The sequence below is a fragment of the Oncorhynchus tshawytscha genome, linkage group LG05 (assembly GCF_018296145.1).
Source record: "Oncorhynchus tshawytscha isolate Ot180627B linkage group LG05, Otsh_v2.0, whole genome shotgun sequence".
In the NCBI taxonomy this organism is placed as follows: domain Eukaryota; kingdom Metazoa; phylum Chordata; class Actinopteri; order Salmoniformes; family Salmonidae; genus Oncorhynchus; species Oncorhynchus tshawytscha.
In genome coordinates, this window is record NC_056433.1 from 89,954,990 (window position 1) to 89,982,319 (window position 27,330).

Consider the following 27,330-nt stretch of genomic DNA (forward strand, 5'->3'; position numbering starts at 1 on the left):
AAGCTACTACAGGAATATTTGTACCCACAATACTGTAGAATGAAAAAGTGAAATTATCAATACTCGCATAAATCAATCCCTATGTGTGTTGATGATTTGAAATGAAATTGATTTCGCCATTTTGTGGGAAATAACTTTTTAGACACTCTCTGGGGTGACAGAGGCGGAGCGACATGAGTACTGACGACCTCTTAGTAACTGATCTAGAGCCAGTTGTTGTTTGGATCAACGCTCAGTTTTAAAGCAATGCTAGCGCCAGTCGATCCAGAGTCAGTCATAATAAGTAAAGGCATTTATTTTTTTAAACGGTCGAGCCCAAACACAATAGCGAAACCAGGAAATGCAACCTTGGGTGATATTCCCACATTGTTGTTCGCTTTTATAGAGGTGTCACTATTTCGGTTTGAGAGTTTCCGTCTGGAACTGATAGAGGAACCGATGGGAATTATTTGTAATGAAATGGTGTCATGAGTAGAAACCACTGGGTTTCGACTTGTCAGTGGGAACTTCGGCAGACAGAGCACTGACACGAATGAATGTCCACGGAAGTTGCAATGTATTCTGATGAGGATAACCAGAATTATGAGGACTGGATGTCAAATTTGCCCGAGGAGCTGTGGGATGTGCCTCTTTCAAGTCTCGCCATACCAGGTAACTTTATTCAACTGCATGCAAACTGTACATGTTTAAATTAATTCATTAAACGTCCACAATCCTCTCTTCTTCACGTTAACAAGTGGCCAATTGCGATAGGCTTTCTAATCTTCAGTAGCCAAACTAATTTGCCTAAAGAGACATTATTTTCATTCTGTAGCCTAATCATGATTATATAACCATCCCTACAATTTACAATTATGTAACCATTTATAAGTATATAACCATTACAATTTCTTTACAAAACAAATTACCGAGGTAAAGACAGATTCAGGTTGGATATTGCCTGTAATTTTCCTTAAATCCACCAACAGCAGTTAGGGACCATCAACATAGTGACAAATCAAATTCTTCCAATTTCAATAGCTCTTTAACCATTACTCCTACAACTTTCAAAACTGGTTCTAGCTAATCTGATGGGATAGACACACATTGCGCACACTTTTTTTTGTTGATTCACATCTCACACTATTTTAAATTATTTATTTACATTTTTTAATTTCAATAGCACCTTGGTCATGTGACCTACTGACTTCAAACAAGGTTCAGAATGTCCACTCAGTGGCCCTACACGTTGCACACCCTTTAGTTTGTCCATTTTCATCTCACAATTTTACATTCATTTTCTGTTTTTCAATGTTTCTAATTTCAATAGCTCCTTGGTCATGTGACCTAAAGACTTCAAACAAGGTTCAGAATGCCCACTGACTACCCTTCTACATTGCACACCCTTTAGTTTGCCCATTTTAAACTCACACAATTGTACATTAATTTTTGTAAACATTCTAATTTCAATAGCTATTTGGTCATGTGACCTACTGGACTCAATCAAGGTTCATGATGAGGCTCCGCTTTCACGGTCTGTATTCATACTGAAAATCAAGCGAGCTTTTGCCCTTCTGCTCCACGGGAGGTTTCTGTCCTCCCTAAAGCTCGCCTTAGGACACCTGTATTACCGTTTGACAGGTGTACCGCCCCAGTCAAACTCCCCACCTGCCAGAGGCTGTTCACCTTGGACACCTGCGTTACCGTTTGACAGATGTACCACCCCAGTCAAACTCCCCACCTGCCAGAGGCTGTTCACCTTGGAGACCTGCTGCGGATATGGGTACGGCCCGGCGCGAGACAACTCTCCCCGGGGCTCCTGCCAGCTTCTCTGAGATCGGTCGCGTTACCACACTAGAAGCCTTTGCGGCGCCCGTCTCCGCCAGTCCGTGGACATTCTGAAAGTAGTTTATGGTCAGTAGGTCACATGACCAAGGAGCTAATGAAATGTGAAAGTTTGAAAAAGTAATGTAAAATTTGTGAGATGAAAATGTACTAACTAAAGGGTGTGCAATGTGTTGGCCCAGTGATTGGACATTCTGAACCTTGTGTGAGATCAATAGGTCATATGACCAAGGAGCTAAATGAAATTCAAATATAAAAAAAGTTTGTTCTTTGTTTACACTCCCTAACTAATTCAACTAGGAATACAAAATGCTGCTCACATTTCCACATGTTTATCAGCTTTGTCAAAGCGAATGAATGTCCAAATCGTGAAAATAAGACCTGTGCAATGTTGTGCACAGTTTCCCCAACATCATGACACTTATTTAGAGTCTGTGGCTCAAGTGGTTTGAAAGCTATTGAGGTTTGAAAGCGCGAATATCGATTGAATATCCAACCTGAAACTGTCTTTACCTCTGTAAACAAATTACAATCTTTCATTCATCCCTATTTAGGAAGTCATGATGCTATGAGCTACTCCCTGGACATCAACTCTCCTCTGATCCGCTCTGAGTCTGACACCTTTAGACTCCTGGATGGTCTCTTCTACTGCCTCACCAGACCTGCTATCTACAGGTGGTCTACCACGCAGGTACAGGGCCTGCTAATACCGTGACATCTGTTGTAAAAAAAACTGGTTTGCCCGGAGGCTTTGAATAGGCGACTAATGGCTAGGTAGGGTGAGCATAGTATGAACGCTATAGCCATCTTCTTGTCTGAGACCAAAATGGACGGTTGTTGTGAATAGCATTAGCTTGAGCAACAATAGTGGAGACAGACAGGTTGTTAGGCAGTAGGTTGCCACAGAGTTGTGGTGGCAGTGTTCTCACTTCCTCTCTCAGCCAAACTTCTCACGCGATGGTGGTTCATCACTTAAAGTATCTGTGACACTGCCTGCCTGTCTGTCTTCTCAAGACTAGGATTCCAGTAAACCATGCATATGTCATTATGAAGACTAGGATTCCAGTAAACCATGCATACGTCATTATGAAGACTAGGATTCCAGTAAACCATGCATACGTCATTATGAAGACTAGGATTCCAGTAAACCATGCATAGGTCATTATGAAGACTAGGATTCCAGTAAACCATGCATACGTCATTATGAAGACTAGGATTCCAGTAAACCATGCATACGTCATTATGAAGACTAGGATTCCAGTAAACCATGCATACGTCATTATGAAGACTAGGATTCCAGTAAACCATGCATACGTCATTATGAAGACTAGGATTCCAGTAAACCATGCATACGTCATTATGAAGACTAGGATTCCAGTAAACCATGCATACGTCATTATGAAGACTAGGATTCCAGTAAACCATGCATACGTCATTATGAAGTCTAGGATTCCAGTAAACCATGCATACGTCATTATGAAGACTAGGATTCCAGTAAACCATGCATACGTCATTATGAAGACTAGGATTCCAGTAAACCATGCATACGTCATTATGAAGACTAGGATTCCAGTAAACCATGCATATGTCATTATATACATACATTTTTTTAGAATATACCTTTATTATTCCCTAAACCCTTCCCCCAATTGGAGTAAACTAATTAACAATAACACTTGGGCTTCTACCTTCAGTTTATACATACTATACACGTTTTACAGACACAATCTATTTTACAATAGTTATATTTAGTTTGTTTTTAGTCCTTCCTCTATTTCTGATGTCCCTCCAGGTTGATTTCTATTTGTAACTGTGCTATTTCACAAAGGTTCTGAACCAATATACATTTACAGACCCCATATGTTTTACATGTGTTATCTTGTTGTTATTAGTCCCACCCTTCAGCTCCATTCAACCCCTCCCATCTATCTCTTAACACCATCCAGTCCCACTCTTCAGCTCCATTCAGCCCCTCCCATCTCCCAACACCATCCAATCCCATCCTTCAGCTCCATTCAACCCCTCCCATCTATCTCTCAACACCATTCAGTCCCTTCAGCTCCATTCAACCCCTCCCATCTCCCAACACCATCCATTTTGGATTTCTATTCGCCATATATTTTTCAACTGTGCTGTGATGCTTCACAAAAGTACTGAACCTTTCTATTCTCATAGCTTCTACAGATTGTAAATTAAAAATATATTTTTTTGCCAAAGTAATTATATTATTGATTGATTGCCTATGGCTTTTCAAATCACCCAGTATTGCTGTCTGCAGCGTTATTTCTAGGCAAATGTTGCAATTCTTCAGCCATTCGTGGACCTGTGACCAAAAACGAGCTACATATGGACAGTACCACAATAAATGATCAAATGACTGGCTCCTCACAGCAAAATCTGCAGAGCTGGGAAGATTGTGTCCTCCATATATCTAACAATCTATTGGTTGCAAGAATTTTGTATAGTAATTTAAATTGAAAAATTTGAAGTTTTGATTCAGGTGTTTTGCGTATCAATTCATAAACCATGTGCCATGGAATGGGTACATCGAAAATCTCATCCCAACTATTTTGCAATTTATAGGGCACAGCTGTTTTTATTATTTTTTTGGTCCTTAAATGAAATTGGTATATGTTTTTATTTTTCACACCCTTCTTTAACAGTTTAGTGCAGGGCCGACATACAAGTTCCTTACTTGTCCCCCCTTCTACTTGCCTCTTCCATTTTTGTGGTAATGCTGCAATTAGTTGGTTGTAATGTTGGGTAGAGCAGACATTTCCATATGTCTGTGTTAGCTGCATGTGTGACAACTCCCCCAGTCCTATTTGTATCATTCACAAAAATTATACCTTTCTTAAACATTTCTTCGGAAAATTCATTTTTTAAAATCAATTAGTATATTTGAGTTTAACCACAATATTTGTTGTATTATTTGGTCTGTCTTTTCAGGTGGATTAAACTGAAATTGCAACCAGCTTTCTAAGGCTTGTTTAAAAAATAACAATATTTTGGAGATGATTTCCTTTTCAAACAACCGAAAGTGAGCAGTTGTAATCTGAATAAAGGGAGCGGTTGTAATCTGAATAAAGGGAGCGGTTGTAATCTGAATAAAGGGAGCGGTTGTAATCTGAATAAAGGGAGCGGTTGTAATCTGAATAAAGGGAGCGGTTGTAATCTGAATAAAGGGAGCGGTTGTAATCTGAATAAAGGGAGCGGTTGTAATCTGAATAAAGGGAGCGGTTGTAATCTGAATAAAGGGAGCGGTTGTAATCTGAATAAAGGGAGCGGTTGTAATCTGAATAAAGGGAGCGGTTGTAATCTGAATAAAGGGAGCGGTTGTAATCTGAATAAAGGGAGCGGTTGTAATCTGAATAAAGGGAGCGGTTGTAATCTGAATAAAGGGAGCGGTTGTAATCTGAATAAAGGGAGCGGTTGTAATCTGAATAAAGGGAGCGGTTGTAATCTGAATAAAGGGAGCGGTTGTAATCTGAATAAAGGGAGCGGTTGTAATCTGAATAAAGGGAAAAAGGCCATTCTTGAACATGGGATGAGACATTCCTACCAATTTACTAGAGAACCAGTTTGGATTTAAGTATAACTTTTGTATGACTGATGTCTTTGAGAATTCTAATGCTTTAATGTTTAATAATTTCTGCCCTCCGAATTCATATTCATTATATAAATAGGCCCGTTTAATTTTGTCTGGTTTGCCATTCCAAATTAACTTGAATATTTTTTGTTCATATAATTTAAAAAGCAGATCTAAAGGTGTAGGCAAAACCATAAGCAAATAGGTCAACTGTGATATGACTAAAGAGTTAATCAGGGTGATTTTTCCACAAATAGACAGGTATTTTCCTTTCCGTGGTAGCAAGATCTTATCTATTTTTGCTAACTTTCTATAAAAATATGTCCACATCTCCGTCAGACGACGTTAGCTAGTTTCCATGAAACAGCTGTCTGTGTTAGCTGCCAAGTTAGTGCAGTGTACTTAGCTAGTTAGATATGTTATGCTAGCTAGTTAAACATTTGGCTAAGATCTGGCATTGGCAATAAGTGAATTCAATTGTTTCTTCTTCATCTTGCTTGGCACCTAGCTGTGGCCATCTGACATGTATAGGGCTGTGGCCTACAAGCCACTGATGCAGACCTTTTGGAACATCTACATTTTAAAAAGTCTAATAAATCCATGAAATATAGTCTACACCATCACAATAAATCCATGTAATGTAGTCTACCTACACCATCACAATAAATCCATGTAATGTAGTCTACCTACACCATCACAATAAATCCATGTAATGTAGTCTACCTACACCATCACAATAAATCCATGTAATGTAGTCTACCTACACCATCACAATAAATCCATGTAATGTAGTCTACCTACACCATCACAATAAATCCATGTAATGTAGTCTACCTACACCACCACAATAAATCCATGTAATGTAGTCTACACCGTTACAATATATCCATGTAATATAGTTTACCTACACCGTTACAATATATCCTTGTAATATAGTCTACCTACACCGTCACAATAAATCCATGTAATATACCAAGGGAATTCTCTTCGATTATAATCACAGCCGTATATATTCCCCCCCAAGCAGACACATCGATGGCTCTGAACGAACTTTATTTGACTCTTTGCAAACTGGAATCCATACATCCTGAGGCTGCATTCATTGTAGCTGGGGATTTTAACAAGGCTAATCTGAAAACAAGACTCCCTAAATTGTATCAGCATATCGATTGCGCAACCAGGGCTGGCAAAACCTTGGATCACTGCTATTCTAACTTCCGCGACGCATATAAGGCCCTGCCCCGCCCTCCTTTCAAAGGCTGACCACGACTCCATTTTGTTGATCCCTTCCTACAGACAGAAACTAAAACGAGAAGCTCCCACGCTGAGGTCTGTTCAACGCTGGTCCGACCAATCTGATTCCACACTCCAAGACTGCTTCCATCACGTGGACTGGGATATGTTTCGTATTGCGTCAGACAACAACATTGACGAATACGCTGATTCGGTGTGCGAGTTCATTAGAACGTGCGTTGAAGATGTCGTTCCCATAGCAACGATTAAAACATTCCTTAACCAGAAACCGTGGATTGATGGCAGCATTCGTGTGAAACTGAAAGCGCGAACCACTGCTTTTAATCAGGGCAAGGTGACCGGAAACATGACCGAATACAAACAGTGTAGCTATTCCCTCCGCAAGGCTATCAAACAAGCTAAGTGTCAGTATAGAGACAAAGTAGAATCTCAATTCAACGGCTCAGACACGAGGTATGTGGCAGGGTCTACAGTCAATCACGGATTACAAAAAGAAAACCAGCCCCGTCACGGACCAGGATGTCTTGCTCCCAGACAGACTAAATAACTTTTTTGCCCGCTTTGAGGACAATACAGTGCCACTGACACGGCCTGCAACCAAAATATGCGGCCTCTCCTTCACTGCAGCCGAGGTGAGTAAAACATTTAAACGTGTTAACCCTCGCAAGGCTGCAGGCCCAGATGGCATCCCCAGCCGCGCCCTCAGAGCATGCGCAGACCAGCTGGCTGGTGTGTTTACGGACATATTCAATCAATCCCTATCCCAGTCTGCTGTTCCCACATGCTTCAAGAGGGCCACCATTGTTCCTGTTCCCAAGAAAGCTAAGGTAACTGAGCTAAACGACTACCGCCCGTAGCACTCACTTCCGTCATCATGAAGTACTTTGAGAGACTAGTCAAGGACCATATCACCTCCACCCTACCTGACACCCTAGACCCACTCCAATTTGCTTACCACCCAAATAGGTCCACAGACGATGCAATCTCAACCACACTGCACACTGCCCTAACCCATCTGGACAAGAGGAATACCTATGTGAGAATGCTGTTCATCGACTACAGCTCGGCATTTAACACCATAGTACCCTCCAAGCTCGTCATCAAGCTCGAGACCCTGGGTCTCGACCCCGCCCTGTGCAACTGGGTACTGGACTTCCTGACGGGCCGCCCCCAGGTGGTGAGGGTAGGCAACAACATCTCCACCCCGCTGATCCTCAACACTGGGGCCCCACAAGGGTGCGTTCTGAGCCCTCTCCTGTACTCCCTGTTCACCCACGACTGCGTGGCCACGCACGCCTCCAACTCAATCATCAAGTTTGCGGACGACACAACAGTGGTAGGCTTGATTACCTACAACGACGAGACGGCCTACAGGGAGGAGGTGAGGGCCCTCGGAGTGTGGTGTCAGGAAAATAACCTCACACTCAACGTCTACAAAACTAAGGAGATGATTGTGGACTTCAGGAAACAGCAGAGGGAACACCCCCCTATCCACCGCCAGGAACAGTAGTGGAGAGGGTAGCAAGTTTTAAGTTACTCGGCATACATATCACAGACAAACTGAATTGGTCCACCCACACAGACAGCATCGTGAAGAAGGCGCAGCAGCGCCTCTTCAACCTCAGGAGGCTGAAGAAATTTGGCTTGTCACCAAAAGCACTCACAAACTTCTACAGATGCACAATCGAGAGCATCCTGGCGGGCTGTATCACCGCCTGGTACGGCAACTGCTCCGCCCACAACCGTAAGGCTCTCCAGAGGGTAGTGAGGTCTGCACAACGCATCACCGGGGGCAAACTACCTGCCCTCCAGGACACCTACACCACCCGATGTTACAGGAAGGCCATAAAGATCATCAAGGACAACAACCACCCGAGCCACTGCCTGTTCACCCCGCTATCATCCAGAAGGTGAGGTCAGTACAGGTGCATCAAAGATGGGACCGAGAAGCTGTTTTTCAGTCTCTATCTCAAGGCCATCAGACTGTTAAACAGCCACCACTAACATTGAGTGGCTGCTGCCAACACACTGTCTCAACTCCAGCCACTTTAATAATGGGAATTGATGGGAAATGATGTAAAATAGCTAAGGTAACTGAGCTAAACGACTACTGCCCCGTATCACTAGCCACTTTAAACAATGCTACCTAATATAATGTTTACATACCCTACATTATTCATCTCATATGTATATGTATATACTGTACTCTATCATCTACTGCATCTTTATGTAATACATGTATCACTAGCCACTTTAACTATGCCACTTTGTTTACATACTCATCTCATATGTATATACTGTACTCGATACCATCTACTGTATCTTGCCTATGCCGCTCTGTACCATCACTTATTCATATATCTTTATGTACATATTCTTTATCCCCTTACACTTGTGTGTATAAGACAGTAGTTTTAGAATTGTTAGTTAGATTACTTGTTGGTTATTACTGCATTGTCGGAACTAGAAGCACAAGCATTTCGCTACACTCGCATTAACATCTGCTAACCATGTGTATGTGACAAATAAAATGTGATTTGATTTATAGTCTACCTACACCGTCACAATAAATCCATGTAATATAGTCTACCTACACCATCACAATAAATCCATGTAATATAGTCTACCTACACATCACAATAAATCCATGTAATATAGTCTACCTACACCGTCACAATAAATCCATGTAATATAGTCTACCTACACCGTCACAATAAATCCATGTAATATAGTCTACCTACACCGTCACAATAAATCCATGTAATATAGTCTACCTACACCGTCACAATAAATCCATGTAATATAGTCTACCTACACCGTCACAATAAATCCATGTAATATAGTCTACCTACACCGTCACAATAAATCCATGTAATATAGTCTACCTACACCGTCACAATAAATCCATGTAATATAGTCTACCTACACCGTCACAATAAATCCATGTAATATAGTCTACCTACACCGTCACAATAAATCCATGTAATATAGTCTACCTACACCGTCACAATAAATCCATGTAATATAGTCTACCTACACCGTCACAATAAATCCATGTAATATAGTCTACCTACACCGTCACAATAAATCCATGTAATATAGTCTACCTACACCGTCACAATAAATCCATGTAATATAGTCTACCTACACCGTCACAATAAATCCATGTAATATAGTCTACCTACACCGTCACAATAAATCCATGTAATATAGTCTACCTACACCGTCACAATAAATCCATGTAATATAGTCTACCTACACCGTCACAATAAATCCATGTAATATAGCCTGAACCATCACAATAAATCCATGTAATATAGCCTGAACCATCACAATAAATCCATGTAATATAGTCTACCTACACCATCACAATAAATCCATTAGACAGGTCTAAAGAAACATGAGATGAAGAAAATGTTGTCTTTCAGAAGAACAGAATGGCATACTCTGAGTTGTCCTCATGTTAGGTCCGGATCTGGCTATGCCATATGGCTGTGGGCAACACTAGTTCATTTAGCAGACATGGTTTGCTTAGAATTCCTTGGAATTATTTGATATTATTTTATAGTATGAAGAACACAATTGAACAAAGCTGAATAAAATTGAAAGGATATTTTTTCCAAAAGATTTGAGGGAGTGTGCAGCTGCGGCCACTCTGAGTTGAGTGGTTAACAAACAAAACAAAGGAACAGGTCCTCCTATAAGCTTCATGTAGAGTTGTTAATGTAACTTTAGTTCTACAAATGTTGGGCTATAAACGTTTTTATGTTTAATACATTCTAAGGCTGCATGATGAGACTCTAATGATGATTTGAAAAAAGTCACTTGAAAGGCATGAGCTCTGCTTAGTTTTCTGCGCCGGCTGTTCACACTTCATCAGTCTCTCATTCACAATGAGACAAGCACTTGATAATGCCTAGAATTTCAAGGCGGCATCCCCTTTGTGTGGTCGTAATGTGCCCTAAAAAAATCCATGCCGTTTGTCGGCCAGTGGCCGTTGTGCCCTTCTCCCTGAGTGCTGCGCGCTCCATCATGTGATCGGGTCTTTCTCACAGGCTACAAGTGAAGACAGACACATCGGGGATGCAATTGCACGTGTCTTTATCCAATTCCGAGGTGCATATTGAAGATATTGGAAGAACTGTCCACAATTACTTTTCGTCAAAAAACAAGATGAGTAGGCCTAACGTACAGCAAAAGCACTAGCCTTTGTCAATCTACTATCCTCCATAGTATAAAAGTCGACATTCTGTGCGAGAAATAAATAATCCAAACATAGTCTAGGACAGTTGAGGGATAGATCCCAAATTAATACAACCACTACCATCAAAAACATGTTTTACGCAATGTGGCTGACACAACAGATCAGAAAATTTAGCTTAAAATGTTGAACTATTATGCTACTTCTTCACATTATAAGCGCAACAATGCGCACATGGTAGTAGGCTATTAGCACCAATTAGCGGAAAACACCATTATCAAAAATTACCACGAATGCAATTCTGTATGTAATGCTTTTATTATAAAGGTGGATTTTTATGGTGACAATGATCTTCCCCAAACTGGAACCTCACGCTCTGCGTATGTATGCCAGTTAGGCTCTACACCCCTTGTAAAGCAGATTAATGTGCTTAATCTAAAAAAGTTATTTGGCCACTTTAGTTGTAATACAAACCTTATTAAAACATATAGGCCTATGGGCTAGACTACATGAGGTGTGATACTAACCTTATTAAAACATATAGGACTATGGGCTAGGCTACATGGGTATGATACTAACCTTACAGGCCTATGGGCTAGGCTACATGAGGTGTGATACTAACCTTATAGGCCTATGGGCTAGGCTACATGAGGTATATTACTAACCTTATAGGCCTATGGGCTAGGCTACAAGAGGTGTGATCCTAACCTTATTAAAACATATAGGCCTATGGGCTAGGCTACAAGAGGTGTGATCCTAACCTTATTAAAACATATAGGCCTATGGGCTAGGCTACATGAGGTATGATACTAACCTTACAGGCCTATGGGCTAGGCTACATGAGGAGTGACACTAACCTTATTAAAACATATAGGACTATGGGCTAGGCTACATGAGGTGTGATACAAACCTGATTAAAACATATAGGACTATGGGCTAGGCTACATGAGGTGTGATACAAACCTGATTAAAACATATAGGCCTACGGGCTAGACTACATGAGGTGTGATACTAACCTTATAGGCCTATGGGCTAGGCTACATGAGGAGTGATACTAACCTTATTAAAACATATAGGACTATGGGCTAGGCTACATGAGGTGTGATACAAACCTGATTAAAACATATAGGCCTACGGGCTAGACTACATGAGGTGTGATACTAACCTTATTAAAACATATAGGCCTATGGGCTAGACTACATGAGGTATGATACAAACCTTATTAAAACATATAGGCCTACGGGCTAGACTACATGAGGTATGATACTATGATTAGAAAAAGTCACAAAAAAATACATTATTTCTTATGCTGGGCTTCATTCACAAGTTATAGGCTTATGTTGTCACTCATCAGACTATTCTTGATTTAATCTTGTCTTTAAATATTATATGTGTGAAATTTGTTTTGATTTAGAATGGACCATTATCATGCACCTGTATTGAAACGGGTAGCGGAAAAAATATAATCTATGCACTTCAATAGCGAATGGAAGACGCTTTTCCCCGTGGTTTATTTTCATGCCAGCCAGGGAGGCTATACTCCTGTTGTAAATATAAGCAATGTGCTTAATATTAGGAAAGTTGAGAAATAAATTTAGTAGGCCTAGCCTATAGAAAGCTGGTAGGATCCTCCTCTTTTTAATAGAGGCCATCACTCTGTTTTCTTATGCATAGCCTATAGAAATGTTGAGCAACATGAGCTCATGGGCACTCATGAAGTGTTTGATTAGATTTTCCATTACATTTGCATTGATGTCAGAGTGATTAGAGGGACAATAGAGTGCTGAGTACCAGGCAGTAAGCACATTTGGTAGGTTACTAATGACCATCAGTAGCATCAGAGCTTTGGAGAAGCCTAATTACAGTGACTAAACGGTCATAACTGCCGGTGTGGCGGTAATACGGTCATGCAACAGCCTAGGCTTGCATCAACAAAATAACAACATTGGTGCAGATAGCTGGGAATCTAGACCATAAGTAATAGACACAGATATTGTCAAACAATGTTACTGCCACCTTCTGGTTTGGAGTATTTTTGCTCTGACATGCACTGTCAACTGTGGGACCTTTTATAGACAGGTGTGTGCCTTCCCAAATCATGTCCAATCAGTTGAATTTACCACAGATGGACTCCAATCAAGTTTTAGAAACATCTCAAGGATGATCAATGGAAACAGGATGCACCTGAGCTCAATATTGAGTCTCATAGCAAAGAATCTGAATACTTATGTAAATAAGGTATTTATGTTTTTAAAATGTTTAATACACATCTACTTCAATTTCTTTTTCACTTTGTCATTATGGGGTATTGTGTGTAGATTGCTGAAGAAGAAAAAATGTAATCTATTTTAGAATAAGGCTGTAATGTAACAATATGTGGAAAAAGTCAAGGGGTCTGAACTTTCCTGAAGGCACTGTAAGAATTGACGTGGACTCTGAAAACCAATTTTCAATGTTTCTATATCAATAATTGTAATATTGAGAGTAAAAAACAGAAACAAATCATAAACAAAGAAAAATAAAACCGAGAACTGAATTCAGGAAAGTTATTTATTTAAATAATGTTTTGTTTGTTTTTGCCCTTCAAACAGGAAAAAGGTATTGTGGAGCAGCTATCAGAGGGGATTCGATACTTCGACCTCCGAATCGCCCACAAACCGTACGACCCGTCCAACGAACTGTATTTTACACATGTCATTTACACTCATCTGACAGTGGTGGTGAGTAGAAGGAATACTATGCCTAACTATTCATTAGAAACATTTTTTACTACATCGTCAATTGTTACAAAGAGCTTTATAGTTACCCAGCCTAAGCCCCAAAGACCAAGTAGAAACAGGAGAGAGAGAGCACAATGACCAAGAAGAGCTCTCTAAAAAGAATACGCAATATTGGGAGGATCATTTCTCATATATTTAATATTTCCTGACTGGTGGCTGTACAGGAAACTCTGAGGGCCGTAGCCTCGTGGTTGGAGTCTCACTCCAGGGAGGTTGTTATCCTAGCATGCAGTCACTTTGAAGGACTCAACGACAAACTACATGAACATTTAATTTTCTCACTGAAGAAAATCTTTGGGTCTAAACTCTGTCCTCGCAAGGTAAGCTTTGTTATTTCTATAACTGTAGTCAATGGCAATAGCTGAAAAGACTGATACGTTTACAACATTTACAACAAGCATTACCAGTAGGTCTCTATCGAATTGGATTGCTTTACTGAAAATACTGTATTTCTTCAGTAAATGAGATGTTTAGTTAATGTTCAGCATGAGAGAAGGCTTCACTAGCTGCCCAATACTACCTACACAAATCACTAGCTGCCCAATACTACCTACACAAATCACCAGCTGCCCAATACTACCTACACAAATCACCAGCTGCCCAATACTACCTACACAAATCACCAGCTGCCCAATACTACCTACACAAATCACCAGCTGCCCAATACTACCTACACAAATCACCAGCTGCCCAATACTACCTACACACATCTCTAGCTGCCCAATACTACCTACACAAATCCCTAGGATGCTTTCCTTTCTCTGCCCAGGGCTGAAGTAGTGCACTATACAGGGAATTGGGTGCCATATGGACAGCCGATAACAGAGGCTACTTGTTCTTCTGTCTTTCCCTCCAGGAGACAGTGGTCACCCTGCGTGGTCTGTGGGCATTGGGTTACCAGGTACTGCTGTCGTATGATGACCAGTCAGCAGCACGACACCAGGCTCTGTGGCCAGGTATACCGTACTGGTGGGCCAACCAATACACGGCCAGCGGGGTGGTCAGCTATCTGGACTGGCAGAAAGACATGGGACGCCCAGGTATGTGAAAAGCCCTTGACTAAAAGTAATAAATGACTGAGGTTCAGACATGTTACAGTGCCTAGTCTACACACCCCTTGCACAGTCTTCACATTTTGCCGTCTTCTAATTTAATACTTTTTGGGGATTAAATTATATATTTTTCCTACAGATCTACACAACCTACTCCACATTTCCGAATTTGACCGTTTTCCAAATGAATCAAAAATAAAGATGTCTTAATTGTGTAGGGTTAGGGTATGTCTTAGGGTATGTCTTAGGGTATGTCTTAGGGTATGTCTTAGGGTATGTCTTCACAAGCCAAGAGATAATACTTAGTGGAAGAGCCTTTAGCAGCCATTACAGCTGTGAACCTGGTTTGAATAAGAGCCTTTAGCAGCCATTACAGCTGTGAACCTGGTTTGAATAAGAGCCTTTAGCAGCCATTACAGCTGTGAACCTGGTTTGAATAAGAGCCTTTAGCAGCCATTACAGCTGTGAACCTGGTTTGAATAAGAGCCTTTAGCAGCCATTACAGCTGTGAACCTGGTTTGAATAAGAGCCTTTAGCAGCCATTACAGCTGTGAACCTGGTTTGAATAAGAGCCTTTAGCAGCCATTACAGCTGTGAACCTGGTTTGAATAAGAGCCTTTAGCAGCCATTACAGCTGTGAACCTGGTTTGAATAAGAGCCTTTAGCAGCCATTACAGCTGTGAACCTGGTTTGAATAAGAGCCTTTAGCAGCCATTACAGCTGTGAACCTGGTTTGAATAAGAGCCTTTAGCAGCCATTACAGCTGTGAACCTGGTTTGAATAAGAGCCTTTAGCAGCCATTACAGCTGTGAACCTGGTTTGAATAAGAGCCTTTAGCAGCCATTACAGCTGTGAACCTGGTTTGAATAAGAGCCTTTAGCAGCCATTACAGCTGTGAACCTGGTTTGAATAAGAGCCTTTAGCAGCCATTACAGCTGTGAACCTGGTTTGAATACGAAGCAACCAACTTTGCACAACTCAAGTTTTGTGGTTTCAGCATCATGTTATGGGTATTTATTGTGGTGGCAGCATCATGTTATGGGTATTTATTGTGGTGGCAGCATCATGTTATGGGTATTTATTGTGGTGGCAGCATCATGTTATGGGTATTTATTGTGGTGGCAGCATCATGTTATGGGTATTTATTGTGGTTTCAGCATCATGTTATGGGTATTTATTGTGATGGCAGCATCATGTTATGGGTATTTTTTGTGGTTTCAGCATCATGTTATGGGTATGCTTTTCACTGACGGGGACTGGGGAGTTTGTCACGATTAGAATAAATATAGAAGGAGCAAAGCCCAGGTTAAAACCTAAATGAAAACCCGCCGTAGTCTTCTGTAAACCTAACCCTGCAATAGTGTTGTATTTTTCAGTGGGACAATTACAAAAAAAATGTATGACAAAGACACCAGAATGGATTTTCAAGATGTGTTTCTGAATGATTTGAATATTGCTGTCCACCAATAACTCCTGACCAAATTTACTGAGAAAAAAAACAATGGATGTACAATATGTTGCCCTAAGAGTTATTGGTAGAATCTTATTTAAAATGATTCACATCTGTAATGGTTGACAAAGACGCTTCCATCAATCTTAGCTCTGGAGTGGGAAGACATACGCAAACAACATATCTTCATTTATTTTTTTAGGTTGTGTAGATCAGTATGATTTTATTTTACATTTAGGGCTGTATTCAATCAGATATGCTTTAGCTGACATTTGCATAGCAAATAGAGTACGGGCACTTCCATAGAGCACAAACCCATATGTTAGAACTGGTTATCACACTTTGAGGTTAGAAAAACACCTACCATGTGTCATGACTGTCCACGAGAATCCAAATAGGTCAGATCAGGTTTGCAATGAATAACTTCAATCAGACCCCCTCTCACCCGTAGAGGGGGAAGGAAAGAACTAGTGGGGATTAACAACCACATCCTGTTGTAAATCAGGGGAGAAGATCCAGGCCTGTACTATCCAAATTCACCAAAGGAATGTGCTTTGTCTCAACAGACCTTTTTTCTGCTAAAACTCTTAACACGCTCAAAAGCGAATAGTGGAACATTTGTAACGTAGAATGGGGGGAATGGTCAGAGGCGATCTATAGAACACTAATGTCCTTTTTGTTTGTTTGTTTTTGTTAAGAGAGGGATGTGATTTGAGAAGTTTTAAGAGAATTGTTTTCCAGAACTTTGCAGAATGACTAATCACCGCCGTGAGTGAGGTCAGGGAGCGTGTCAGCCTGCCGGAACCACCCCTTTCGAGCAAAAGGTATAAATGATGGGTTTAGAAAAAAACACATTGGACCAGAAAATGGAAGAAAAATCGACTCTGTAGTTCTGTTCAGGACTACACGACAAGTCACCAGATACCGGACAACAACAAAGAAGGACAACAGTTGTTGGAACTATTTTGGATAATCAGAACCTTACAAGCGTGCCGCGAAAAGGCCCAAATCCCTTTCTAAGGCTGCCCCGTTCACCGAGAGATCTCCGGCGAAACCAGGCATTTCACGTAAATACATGCATGATTTCTTGCTCAAAGCGGGCGGTGGTTCATGTGCAAAGTATATGGTTAATGTAGGGTAGAGTAGTTTCTGAATGTGGCAATGTTAAGTGTCTCTGTCCCCCTCTCTCCATCTCTTCTTTAACAAGCATGTTGTCATTCCGCTAGGGACCCTTTTTCAGCATATTATGTCTCCAGTTAATATCGGTGTAGTGTGTGTGTTTATCCTGTGTTCCCATTTAATTAGCTAGTAAATAATAATTCAACCAATTTCTGTAGTACTGAATCAAGTAAGGCTCAGGTTTTTGTAGTTGCAATGTTACGACTGTTCAGAATGGTAATATTAAGTTGTCTGTATAGATGTGATAGGTAAATTCGGGAGATGGTAACTCTTTAAAGAACCGCTCTCGTGGTGCCCCAGATCCTAATGAGTTAATTGTTACATGATGAATTTTACAATTAAACATATTTTAGTTAATTAGATAAAGAGGCACAACTCTCAGCATGACCTATGACCAGATCAAGATGGCGCCAATAGAGGTGCCAGCTTTGCTTCAAGTCCAGGAAACTGTGCAGGATTTGCAGTACACGAGCGAGAAACGCACTCGACCACTGCTACTCTAACTTCCGTGCTGCACATAAGGCCCTCCTTTTGGCAAATCTGACCATAACTCCATCTTGTTGCTCCCCTCCTGTTGCATAAACTAAAACAGGAAGCGCCCATGCTTAGGTCTATCCAAAGCTGGTGTGACCAATCAGATTCCACGCTTCAAGATTGCTTCGATCACGTGGACTGGCATATGTTCCGGGTAGCCTCAGACAATAACATTGACGTATTCACTGACTCGTGAGCGAGTTTATAAGGAAGTGTATAGGAGATGTTGTACCCACTGTGACTATTAAAACCTTCCCGAACCAGAAACCGTGGATTGATGGCAGCATTCACGCAAAACCGGAAGCACGTATCACCGCATTTAATCATGGCAAGGCAACTGGAAACATGACCGAATACAAACATTGTAGTTATTCCCTCCTCAAGGCAATCAAACAAGCAAAGTGTCATTATAGACACAAAGTGGAGTCGCAATTCAACGGCTCAGAAACGAGATGTATGTGGCAGGGTCTTCAGTCAATCACGGATTACAAAAAGAAAAACAGCTCCATCGCGGACATCGAAGTCTTGCTCCCAGACAAATTAAACAACTTCTTTGCGCGCTTGAGGACAAAACAGTACCACCAACACGGCCCGCTACCAAAGACTGTGGGCTCTCCTTCTCCGTGTGCGACCTGAGTAAGACATTTAAGTGTTAACCCTCACAAGACTGATGGCCCAGACGACATCCCTAGCCGCGTCCTCAGAGCATGCGCAGACCAGATGGCTGGTGTGTTTACGGACATATTCAATCTATCCCAATCTGCTGTCCCCACATGCTTCAAGATGGCCACCATTGTTCCTCTACCCAAGAAAGCAAAGGTAACTGAACTAAATTACTATTGCCCCGTAGCACTCACTTCTGACATCATGAAGTGCTTTGAGAGAGAAGTTAAGGATCATATCACCTCCACCCTACCTGACATCCTAGACCCAATTCCATTTGCTGGCCACCCCAATAGGTCCACAGACGATGCAATCACCATCACACTGTACAATCCCATCTGGACAAGATAAATACCTATGTAAGAATGCTGTTTATTGACTACAGCTCAGCATTCAACACCATAGTACCCTTCAAAGTCATCATTAAGCTTCAGACCCTGTGTCTCAACCCCACCCTGTGCAACTGGGTCCTGGACTTCCTGACGGGCCGCCCCCCAGGTGGTGAAGGTAGGAAACAACATCTCCACTCCTCTGATCCTCAACACTGGGGCCCCACAAGGGTGTGTTCTCAGACCTCTCCTGTACTCCCTGTTCACTCATGACTGCGTCACCATGCACGCCTCCAACTCAATCATCAAGTTTGCAGACGACACTACAGTGGTAGGCTTGATTAACAACAATGAAGAGACAGCCTACAGGGAGGAGGTGAGGGCCCTCGGAGTGTGGTGTCAGGAAAATAACCTCTCATTCAATGTCAGCGAAACAAAAGAGATCATTGTGGACTTCAGGAAACAGCAAAGGGAGCACCCCCCATCCACATCGACGGGACAGTAGTGGAGAAGGTGGAAAGTTTTAAGTTCCTCAGCGTACACATCACAGACAAACTGAATTGGTCCACACAGACAGTGTGGTGAAGAAGCCGCAACAGTGCCTCTTCAACCTCAGGAGGCTGAAAAAATGTGGCTTGTCACCGAAAACCCTCAGTAACTTTTACAGGTGTACAATTGAGAGCATCCTGTCGGGCTGTATCACTGCCTGGTATGGCAACCGCACCGCCCACAAGCGCAGGGCTCTCCAGAGGGTGGTGCGGTCTGCACAACATGCCCTCCAGGACACCTACAGCACCCGATGTCACAGGAAGGCCATAAAGATCATCAAGGACAATAATCACCGAGCCACGGCCTGTTCACCCCGCTTCCATCCAGAAGGCGAGGTCAGTACAGGTGCATCATAGCTGGGACAGAGAGACTGAAAAACAGCTTCTATCTCAAGGCCATCAGATTGTTAAACAGCCACCACTAGCACAGAGAGACGGCTGCCTACCTACAGACTTTAAATAATTGGCCACTTTAATAAATGGAACACTAGGCACTTTAATAACGCCACGTTAAGAATGTTTACAAAGCTCACATTACTCATCTCATATGTATATACTGTACCCTTCATTATCTATTGCATCTTAGCCGCTCTGTCACTGCTCGTCCATATATTTTATACTTCTCATCCCATTCCTTTACTAGATTGTGTGTATTAGGTTTTATGGTGGAATTTTTAGATATTAGGTTTTGTTGTGAATTTGTTAGATATTACCTGTTAGATACTGCTGCACTGTAAGATCTAGAAGCATTTCACTACAACTCACATCTGCTAGCCATGTGTATGTGACCAATAACATCTGCTAGCCATGTGTATGTGACCAATAACATCTGCTAGCCATGTGACCAATAACATCTGCTAGCCATGTGTATGTGACCAATAACATTTGATTTGACCTCTGACTGTTCTGCAGCTGAGGTATAACCAGTGATGTAGTGGTAAAAACAGCTGAGGTATGACCAGTGATGTAGTGGTAAAAACAGCTGAGGTATGACCAGTGATGTAGTGGTAAAAACAGCTGAGGTATGACCAGTGATGTAGTGGTAAAAACAGCTGAGGTATGACCAGTGATGTAGTGGTAAAAACAGCTGAGGTATGACCAGTGATGTAGTGGTAAAAACAGCTGAGGTATGACCAGTGATGTAGTGGTAAAAACAGCTGAGGTATGACCAGTGATGTAGTGGTAAAAACAGCTGAGGTATGACCAGTGATGTAGTGGTAAAAACAGCTGAGGTATGACCAGTGATGTAGTGGTAAAAACAGCTGAGGTATGACCAGTGATGTAGTGGTAAAAACAGCTGAGGTATGACCAGTGATGTAGTGGTAAAAACAGCTGAGGTATGACCAGTGATGTAGTGGTAAAAACAGCTGAGGTATGACCAGTGATGTAGTGGTAAAAACAGCTGAGGTATGACCAGTGATGTAGTGGTAAAAACAGCTGAGGTGTAACCAGTTTAGAAAAAAAATGATTCAACCTTTCTTTTAACCAATAAAAGCCCATTGAAACCCAGAGTCTCTTTTTCAAGGGAGACCTGGCCAAGAAGGCAGCAACAATCAATACATTACATCATTAAAACATACAACATGATACGGCAACATGATACGGCAACATGATACGGCCTAAAAAAAAGCATTTACACTCCTCTGTAACAGAGTCTCTATTTTACATTCTTTCAGTGGCACTAACACATCCAGATGAAACATGGATTGTAGACTATTCCATGCCTCTGGTGCACAAGACAAGAAGGCAGTCTTGCCTAATACTGTGAATGTCCTGGGGACTTTAAGTAGTAACCACCTAGCAGATGGGGTAACTGCTGGTGGTGAAGGAGACCAGACTACAGAGGTAAAGAGGGAGTTTACCCAAAAGGGCTTTGTAGACACATGTAGCTTTCTGCGCATATAAAGTGAGATCCAATCTACCACTTTGTGCAATGGTGAGTGAGTGACTTGGCATTTGTAATAATGTGCACGGATGCGTGATAAACAGAGGAGGCTGCATGATAAACAGAGTCCAGTCTCTGTAAGACAGAGGAGGCTGCATGATAAACAGAGTCCAGCCTCTGTCAGACAGAGGAGGCTGCATGATAAACAGAGTCCAGCCTCTGTCAGACAGAGGAGGCTGTATGATAAACAGAGTCCAGTCTCTGTAAGACAGAGGTTGCATGATAAACAGAGTCCAGCCTCTGTCAGACAGAGGAGGCTGCATGATAAACAGAGTCCAGCCTCTGTCAGACAGAGGAGGCTGTATGATAAACAGAGGAGGCTGCATGATAAACAGAATCCAGCCTCTGTCAGACAGAGGAGGCTGTATGATAAACAGAGGAGGCTGCATGATAAACAGAATCCAGCCTCTGTCAAACAGAGGAGGCTGCATGATAAACAGAGTCCAGCCTCTGTCAGACAGAGGAGGCTGCATGATAAACAGAGTCCAGCCTCTGTCAGACAGAGGAGGCTGTATGATAAACAGAGTCCAGCCTCTGTCAGACAGAGGAGGCTGTATGATGAACAGAGTCCAGTCTCTGTCAGACAGAGGAGGCTGCATGATAAACAGAGTCCAGCCTCTGTCAGACAGAGGAGGCTGTATGATAAACAGAGGAGGCTGTATGATAAACAGAGTCCAGTCTCTGTCAGACAGAGGAGGCTGTATGATAAACAGAGGAGGCTGCATGATCAACAGAGGAGGCTACATGATAAACAGAGTCCAGTCTCTGTCAGACAGAGGAGGCTGTATGATAAACAGAGTCCAGTCTCTGTCAGACAGAGGAGGCTGCATGATAAACAGAGTCCAGCCTCTGTCAGACAGAGGAGGCTGTATGATAAACAGAGGAGGCTGCATGATAAACAGAGTCCAGTCTCTGTTAGACAGAGGAGGCTGTATGATAAACAGAGTCCAGTCTCTGTAAGACAGAGGAGGCTGTATGATAAACAGTCCAGTCTCTGTCAGACAGAGGAGGCTGTATGATAAACAGAGGAGGCTGCATGATAAACAGAGTCCAGTCTCTGTTAGACAGAGGAGGCTGCATGATAAACAGAGTCCAGTCTCTGTCAGACAGAGGAGGCTGTATGATAAACAGAGTCCAGTCTCTGTTAGACAGAGGAGGCTACATGATAAACAGAGTCCAGTCTCTGTTAGACAGAGGAGGCTGTATGATAAACAGAGTCCAGTCTCTGTTAGACAGAGGAGGCTGCATGATAAACAGAGTCCAGTCTCTGTCAGACAGAGGAGGCTGTATGATAAACAGAGGAGGCTGCATGATAAACAGAGTCCAGTCTCTGTTAGACAGAGGAGGCTGTATGATAAACAGAGGAGGCTGCATGATAAACAGAGTCCAGCCTCTGTCAGACAGAGGAGGCTGTATGATAAACAGAGGAGGCTGCATGATAAACAGAGTCCAGTCTCTGTTAGACAGAGGAGGCTGTATGATAAACAGAGTCCAGTCTCTGTAAGACAGAGGAGGCTGCATGATAAACAGAGTCCAGCCTCTGTCAGACAGAGGAGGCTGTATGATAAACAGAGGAGGCTGCATGATAAACAGAGTCCAGCCTCTGTCAGACAGAGGAGGCTGTATGATAAACAGAGGAGGCTGTATGATGAACAGAGTCCAGTCTCTGTTAGACAGAGGAGGCTGTATGATAAACAGAGGAGGCTGTATGATAAACAGAGTCCAGTCTCTGTAAGACAGAGGAGGCTACATGATAAACAGAGTCCAGTCTCTGTAAGACAGAGGAGGCTGCATGATAAACAGAGTCCAGTCTCTGTCAGACAGAGGAGGCTGTATGATAAACAGAGGAGGCTGCATGATCAACAGAGGAGGCTACATGATAAACAGAGTCCAGTCTCTGTCAGACAGAGGAGGCTGTATGATAAACAGAGGAGGCTGCATGATAAACAGAGTCCAGTCTCTGTCAGACAGAGGAGGCTGCATGATAAACAGAGTCCAGTCTCTGTCAGACAGAGGAGGCTGTATGATAAACAGAGGAGGCTGCATGATCAACAGAGGAGGCTACATGATAAACAGAGTCCAGTCTCTGTCAGACAGAGGAGGCTGCATGATAAACAGAGTCCAGTCTCTGTCAGACAGAGGAGGCTGCATGATAAACAGAGTCCAGTCTCTGTCAGACAGAGGAGGCTGTATGATAAACAGAGTCCAGTCTCTGTCAGACAGAGGAGGCTGTATGATAAACAGAGTCCAGTCTCTGTCAGACAGAGGAGGCTGTATGATAAACAGAGTCCAGTCTCTGTCAGACAGAGGAGGCTGCATGATAAACAGAGTCCAGTCTCTGTCAGACAGAGGAGGCTGCATGATAAACAGAGTCCAGTCTCTGTAAGACAGAGGAGGCTGCATGATAAACAGAGTCCAGTCTCTGTCAGACAGAGGAGGCTGCATGATAAACAGAGTCCAGTCTCTGTCAGACAGAGGAGGCTGTATGATAAACAGAGGAGGCTACATGCATATACAACAACCATAATCAATAACAGAGAGAAAAGTGGCCTGAACAAGCTACTTTCTAGCCATAAGCGGGAAACAAGCCTTATACGAAAATAAAACCCTAATTTCAATTCAAACTTCATAAGATTATCCATGTAAACTTTTAAAGGACAACTTGTCATCCAACCATATACCTCAATATTTGTAGGATGACACGTTTTCAATGGATAAGCCACCAGATGTGACAGTGCAAACCTCTGTCTGAGTGTGAGCTCTGGTAAAGGTCATATTTATTTTTTCTACATTCAAGACCAGTTGGAGACCATAAAGGGAGGCCTGCAGTGACTGAAAAGCAGTCTGCAGCTCTTCAACAGCCTGAACCAGAGAAGGAGCACATGAATATATGACTGGAGCATCTGTATGTTGTGTCTTCATTCAACTGAAGACTTATTTTTATCAAATAAATTCTCTGTAATTATTATTACATGATTAAACTAACTTAATAATGTAAATGTAATTAACTAGGAAGTCGGGGCACCAAGGAAAATATTCAGATCAAAGTTATAATTTTCCTAATATAACTTTCAGATATTTTAATATCTGATCAATTAGTCTTCTCTTCTAGTGGAGCAGGTTGAGAGTTTCAAGTTCCTTGGTGTCCACATCACCAACAAACTAACATGGTCCAAGCACACCATGACAGTCGTGAAGCGGGCACGACAACACCTGTCCCCCCTCAGGAGACTGAGTACTGGGTCCTCAGATCCACAAAAAGTTCTACAGCTGCACCATCGAGAGAATCCTGACCGGTTGCATCACTGCCTGGTATGGCAACTGTTCAGCCTCCGACCGCAAGGCACTACAGAGGGTAGTGCGTATGGCCCAGTACATTACTGGGGCCAAGCTTCCTGCCATCCAGGACCTCTATACCAGGCGGTGTCAGAGGAAGGCCCTAGAAATGGTCAGACTCCAGCCACCCTAGTCAAAGACTGTTCTCTCTGCTACCGCACGGCAAGCTGTACCAGTACCCCCTGTATAGAGCCTCCACATTGACTCTGTACCGTAATACCCTGTATATAGTCTCCACATTGACTCTGTACCGTAACACCCAGTCTATACTGCGACCTGTACGCTCTCGTTGGCTGGCCCTCGCTTCATACTCCTCTCCAAACCCACTGGCTACAGGTTATCTACAAGTCTCTGCTAGGTAAAGCCCCGCCTTATCTCAGCTCACTGGTCACCATAGCAGCACCCACTCGTAGCACGCGCTCCAGCAGGTATATCTCACTGGTCACCATAGCAGCACCCACTCGTAGCACGCGCTCCAGCAGGTATATCTCACTGGTCACCATAGCAGCACCCACTCGTAGCACGCGCTCCAGCAGGTATATCTCACTGGTCACCATAGCAGCACCCACTCGTAGCACGCGCTCCAGCAGTATATCTCACTGGTCACCATAGCAGCACCCACTCCAGCAGGTATATCTCACTGGTCTCAGGTATATCTCACTGGTCACCATAGCAGCACCCACTCGTAGCACGCGCTCCAGCAGGTATATCTCACTGGTAGCAGCACCATAGCACGCGCTCCAGCAGGTATATCTCACTGGTCACCATAGCAGCACCCACTCGTAGCACGCGCTCCAGCAGGTATATCTCACTGGTCACCATAGCAGCACCCACTCGTAGCACGCGCTCCAGCAGGTATATCTCACTGGTCACCATAGCAGCACCCACTCGTAGCACGCGCTCCAGCAGGTATATCTCACTGGTCACCATAGCAGCACCCACTCGTAGCACGCGCTCCAGCAGGTATATCTCACTGGTCACCATAGCAGCACCCACTCGTAGCACGCGCTCCAGCAGGTATATCTCACTGGTCACCCCAAAAGCCAATTCCTTTTTTTGTCTTTTTTCTTAAAACTGCATTGTTGTAAGGCGTGTGTGACAAATACGATTTGATTATACCTAAAGCGGACATTGCCATTGGCTGCACAGAGTTTCGTGGAGAGAAATTCCATGTAGCCTTGTTGACAAGTTAGAACACTGGAATGTAAGATGTAATCTACACCTCGATTGGGATTCTAGAAATCCTTATTTAAATAATTTTTTACATTTGAGCCTAATTATTTCTATATATCGTACACTTCCTCCTTTTGAACTTCTAAGGAGAGTAGGACAGTGTGGCTTCGTGATCAAGGTGTGTCTGCTACCGTTGCTTAATGCTCGATATGATTCAATCTAGGCCTTACGACTGTGCAAGGGGTGTGTAGACTTTCACATGACACTGTATGTTATTACTCTTCAGATAGCAACATATCAAGAGGACCATGACAATGTCTAGTGATACTGTTGTGAACTGCCTCTGTAAAAAGGGCTTTATAAAATCCATTTGATGTGAAGTCAGTGTGTTCAGAGATGTCCTGTAGGGCTCAATCTGTGTCGCTGGTGTGTTCTCCACTAACACAACATTATCTTTACGTTTCAATCACGCTGTAATGCTGAACTTCCGTGAAACGGATTGAATAGAGCCCTTAAACTTTAATCCACGTTTTGTTTTGTTCAGATGGTTTCTTTGTGTCTGGTCTGAACCTGACGGCTGACCGCTCCTACATCGCGCTGCACCCCCGTCAGTCCCTGCAGACCCTAACTCTGGCTAACTGGAAGGAGCTGAGGCCGTGGCTGGAGGAACAGGTCCCTGGACCACACTCAAACAACCTCAACATCATAGCAGGAGACTTTATAGGACCTGTCCCCTTCTGTCCTCTGGTCATCAACCTCAATAGAAAACTGTTACGGCAGCAGAGGATGGATGAGAGGACTCTTAGAGGAGAGGATAGATGAGAGGACTCTTAGAGGAGAGGATAGATGAGAGGACTCTTAGAGGAGAGGATAGATGAGAGGACTCTTAGAGGAGAAGATAGATGAGAGGACTCTTAGAGGAGAGGATAGATGAGAGGACTCTTAGAGGAGAGGATAGATGAGAGGACTCTTAGAGGAGAGGATAGATGAGAGGACTCTTAGAGGAGAGGATGGATGAGAGGACTCTTAGAGGAGAGGATGGATGAGAGGAGTCTTAGAGGAGAGGATGAATGAGAGGAGTCTTAGAGGAGAGGATGGATGAGAGGAATCTTAGAGGAGAGGATGGATGAGAGGACTCTTAGAGGAGAGGATGGATGAGAGGACTCTTAGAGGAGAGGAATCTTAGAGGAGAGGAGGACTGACCGACCTACAGATGAGAAATAAAATACCTGGTTTAGGGAGTAATTCCATCAAAAATAAGTAATTCAAAGAGAACAGAAAACTGCTACATCAGCAAAGTTACGACAGAGGACAACCAGTCATTATTTAGTTTCACTGGGAATCATACAGACCATAGAAAGCCATTCCATTCACACCCCTTGACTTTTTACACATTTTGTTACAGCCTGAATTTAAAATGGATTAAATTGAGGTTTTGTGTCACTGGCCTACACATAATTCCACTTTGACATG

At 42.7% G+C, this 27,330-nt stretch overlaps 1 protein-coding gene across 1 annotated transcript; it reads left to right on the top strand.

Moving 5' to 3' along the window:
* Positions 1 to 276: 276 nt before the first annotated feature.
* On the top strand, positions 277 to 26,763 carry si:dkey-66a8.7 (PI-PLC X domain-containing protein 1). Its single transcript, XM_024404312.2, has 6 exons — positions 277 to 651; positions 2,379 to 2,515; positions 13,460 to 13,588; positions 13,813 to 13,968; positions 14,505 to 14,688; positions 26,402 to 26,763. Exons 1-6 carry the CDS (start codon positions 537 to 539, stop codon positions 26,677 to 26,679), a joined length of 999 nt encoding a protein of 332 aa, XP_024260080.2. The 5' UTR covers positions 277 to 536; the 3' UTR covers positions 26,680 to 26,763.
* Positions 26,764 to 27,330: the final 567 nt, after the last annotated feature.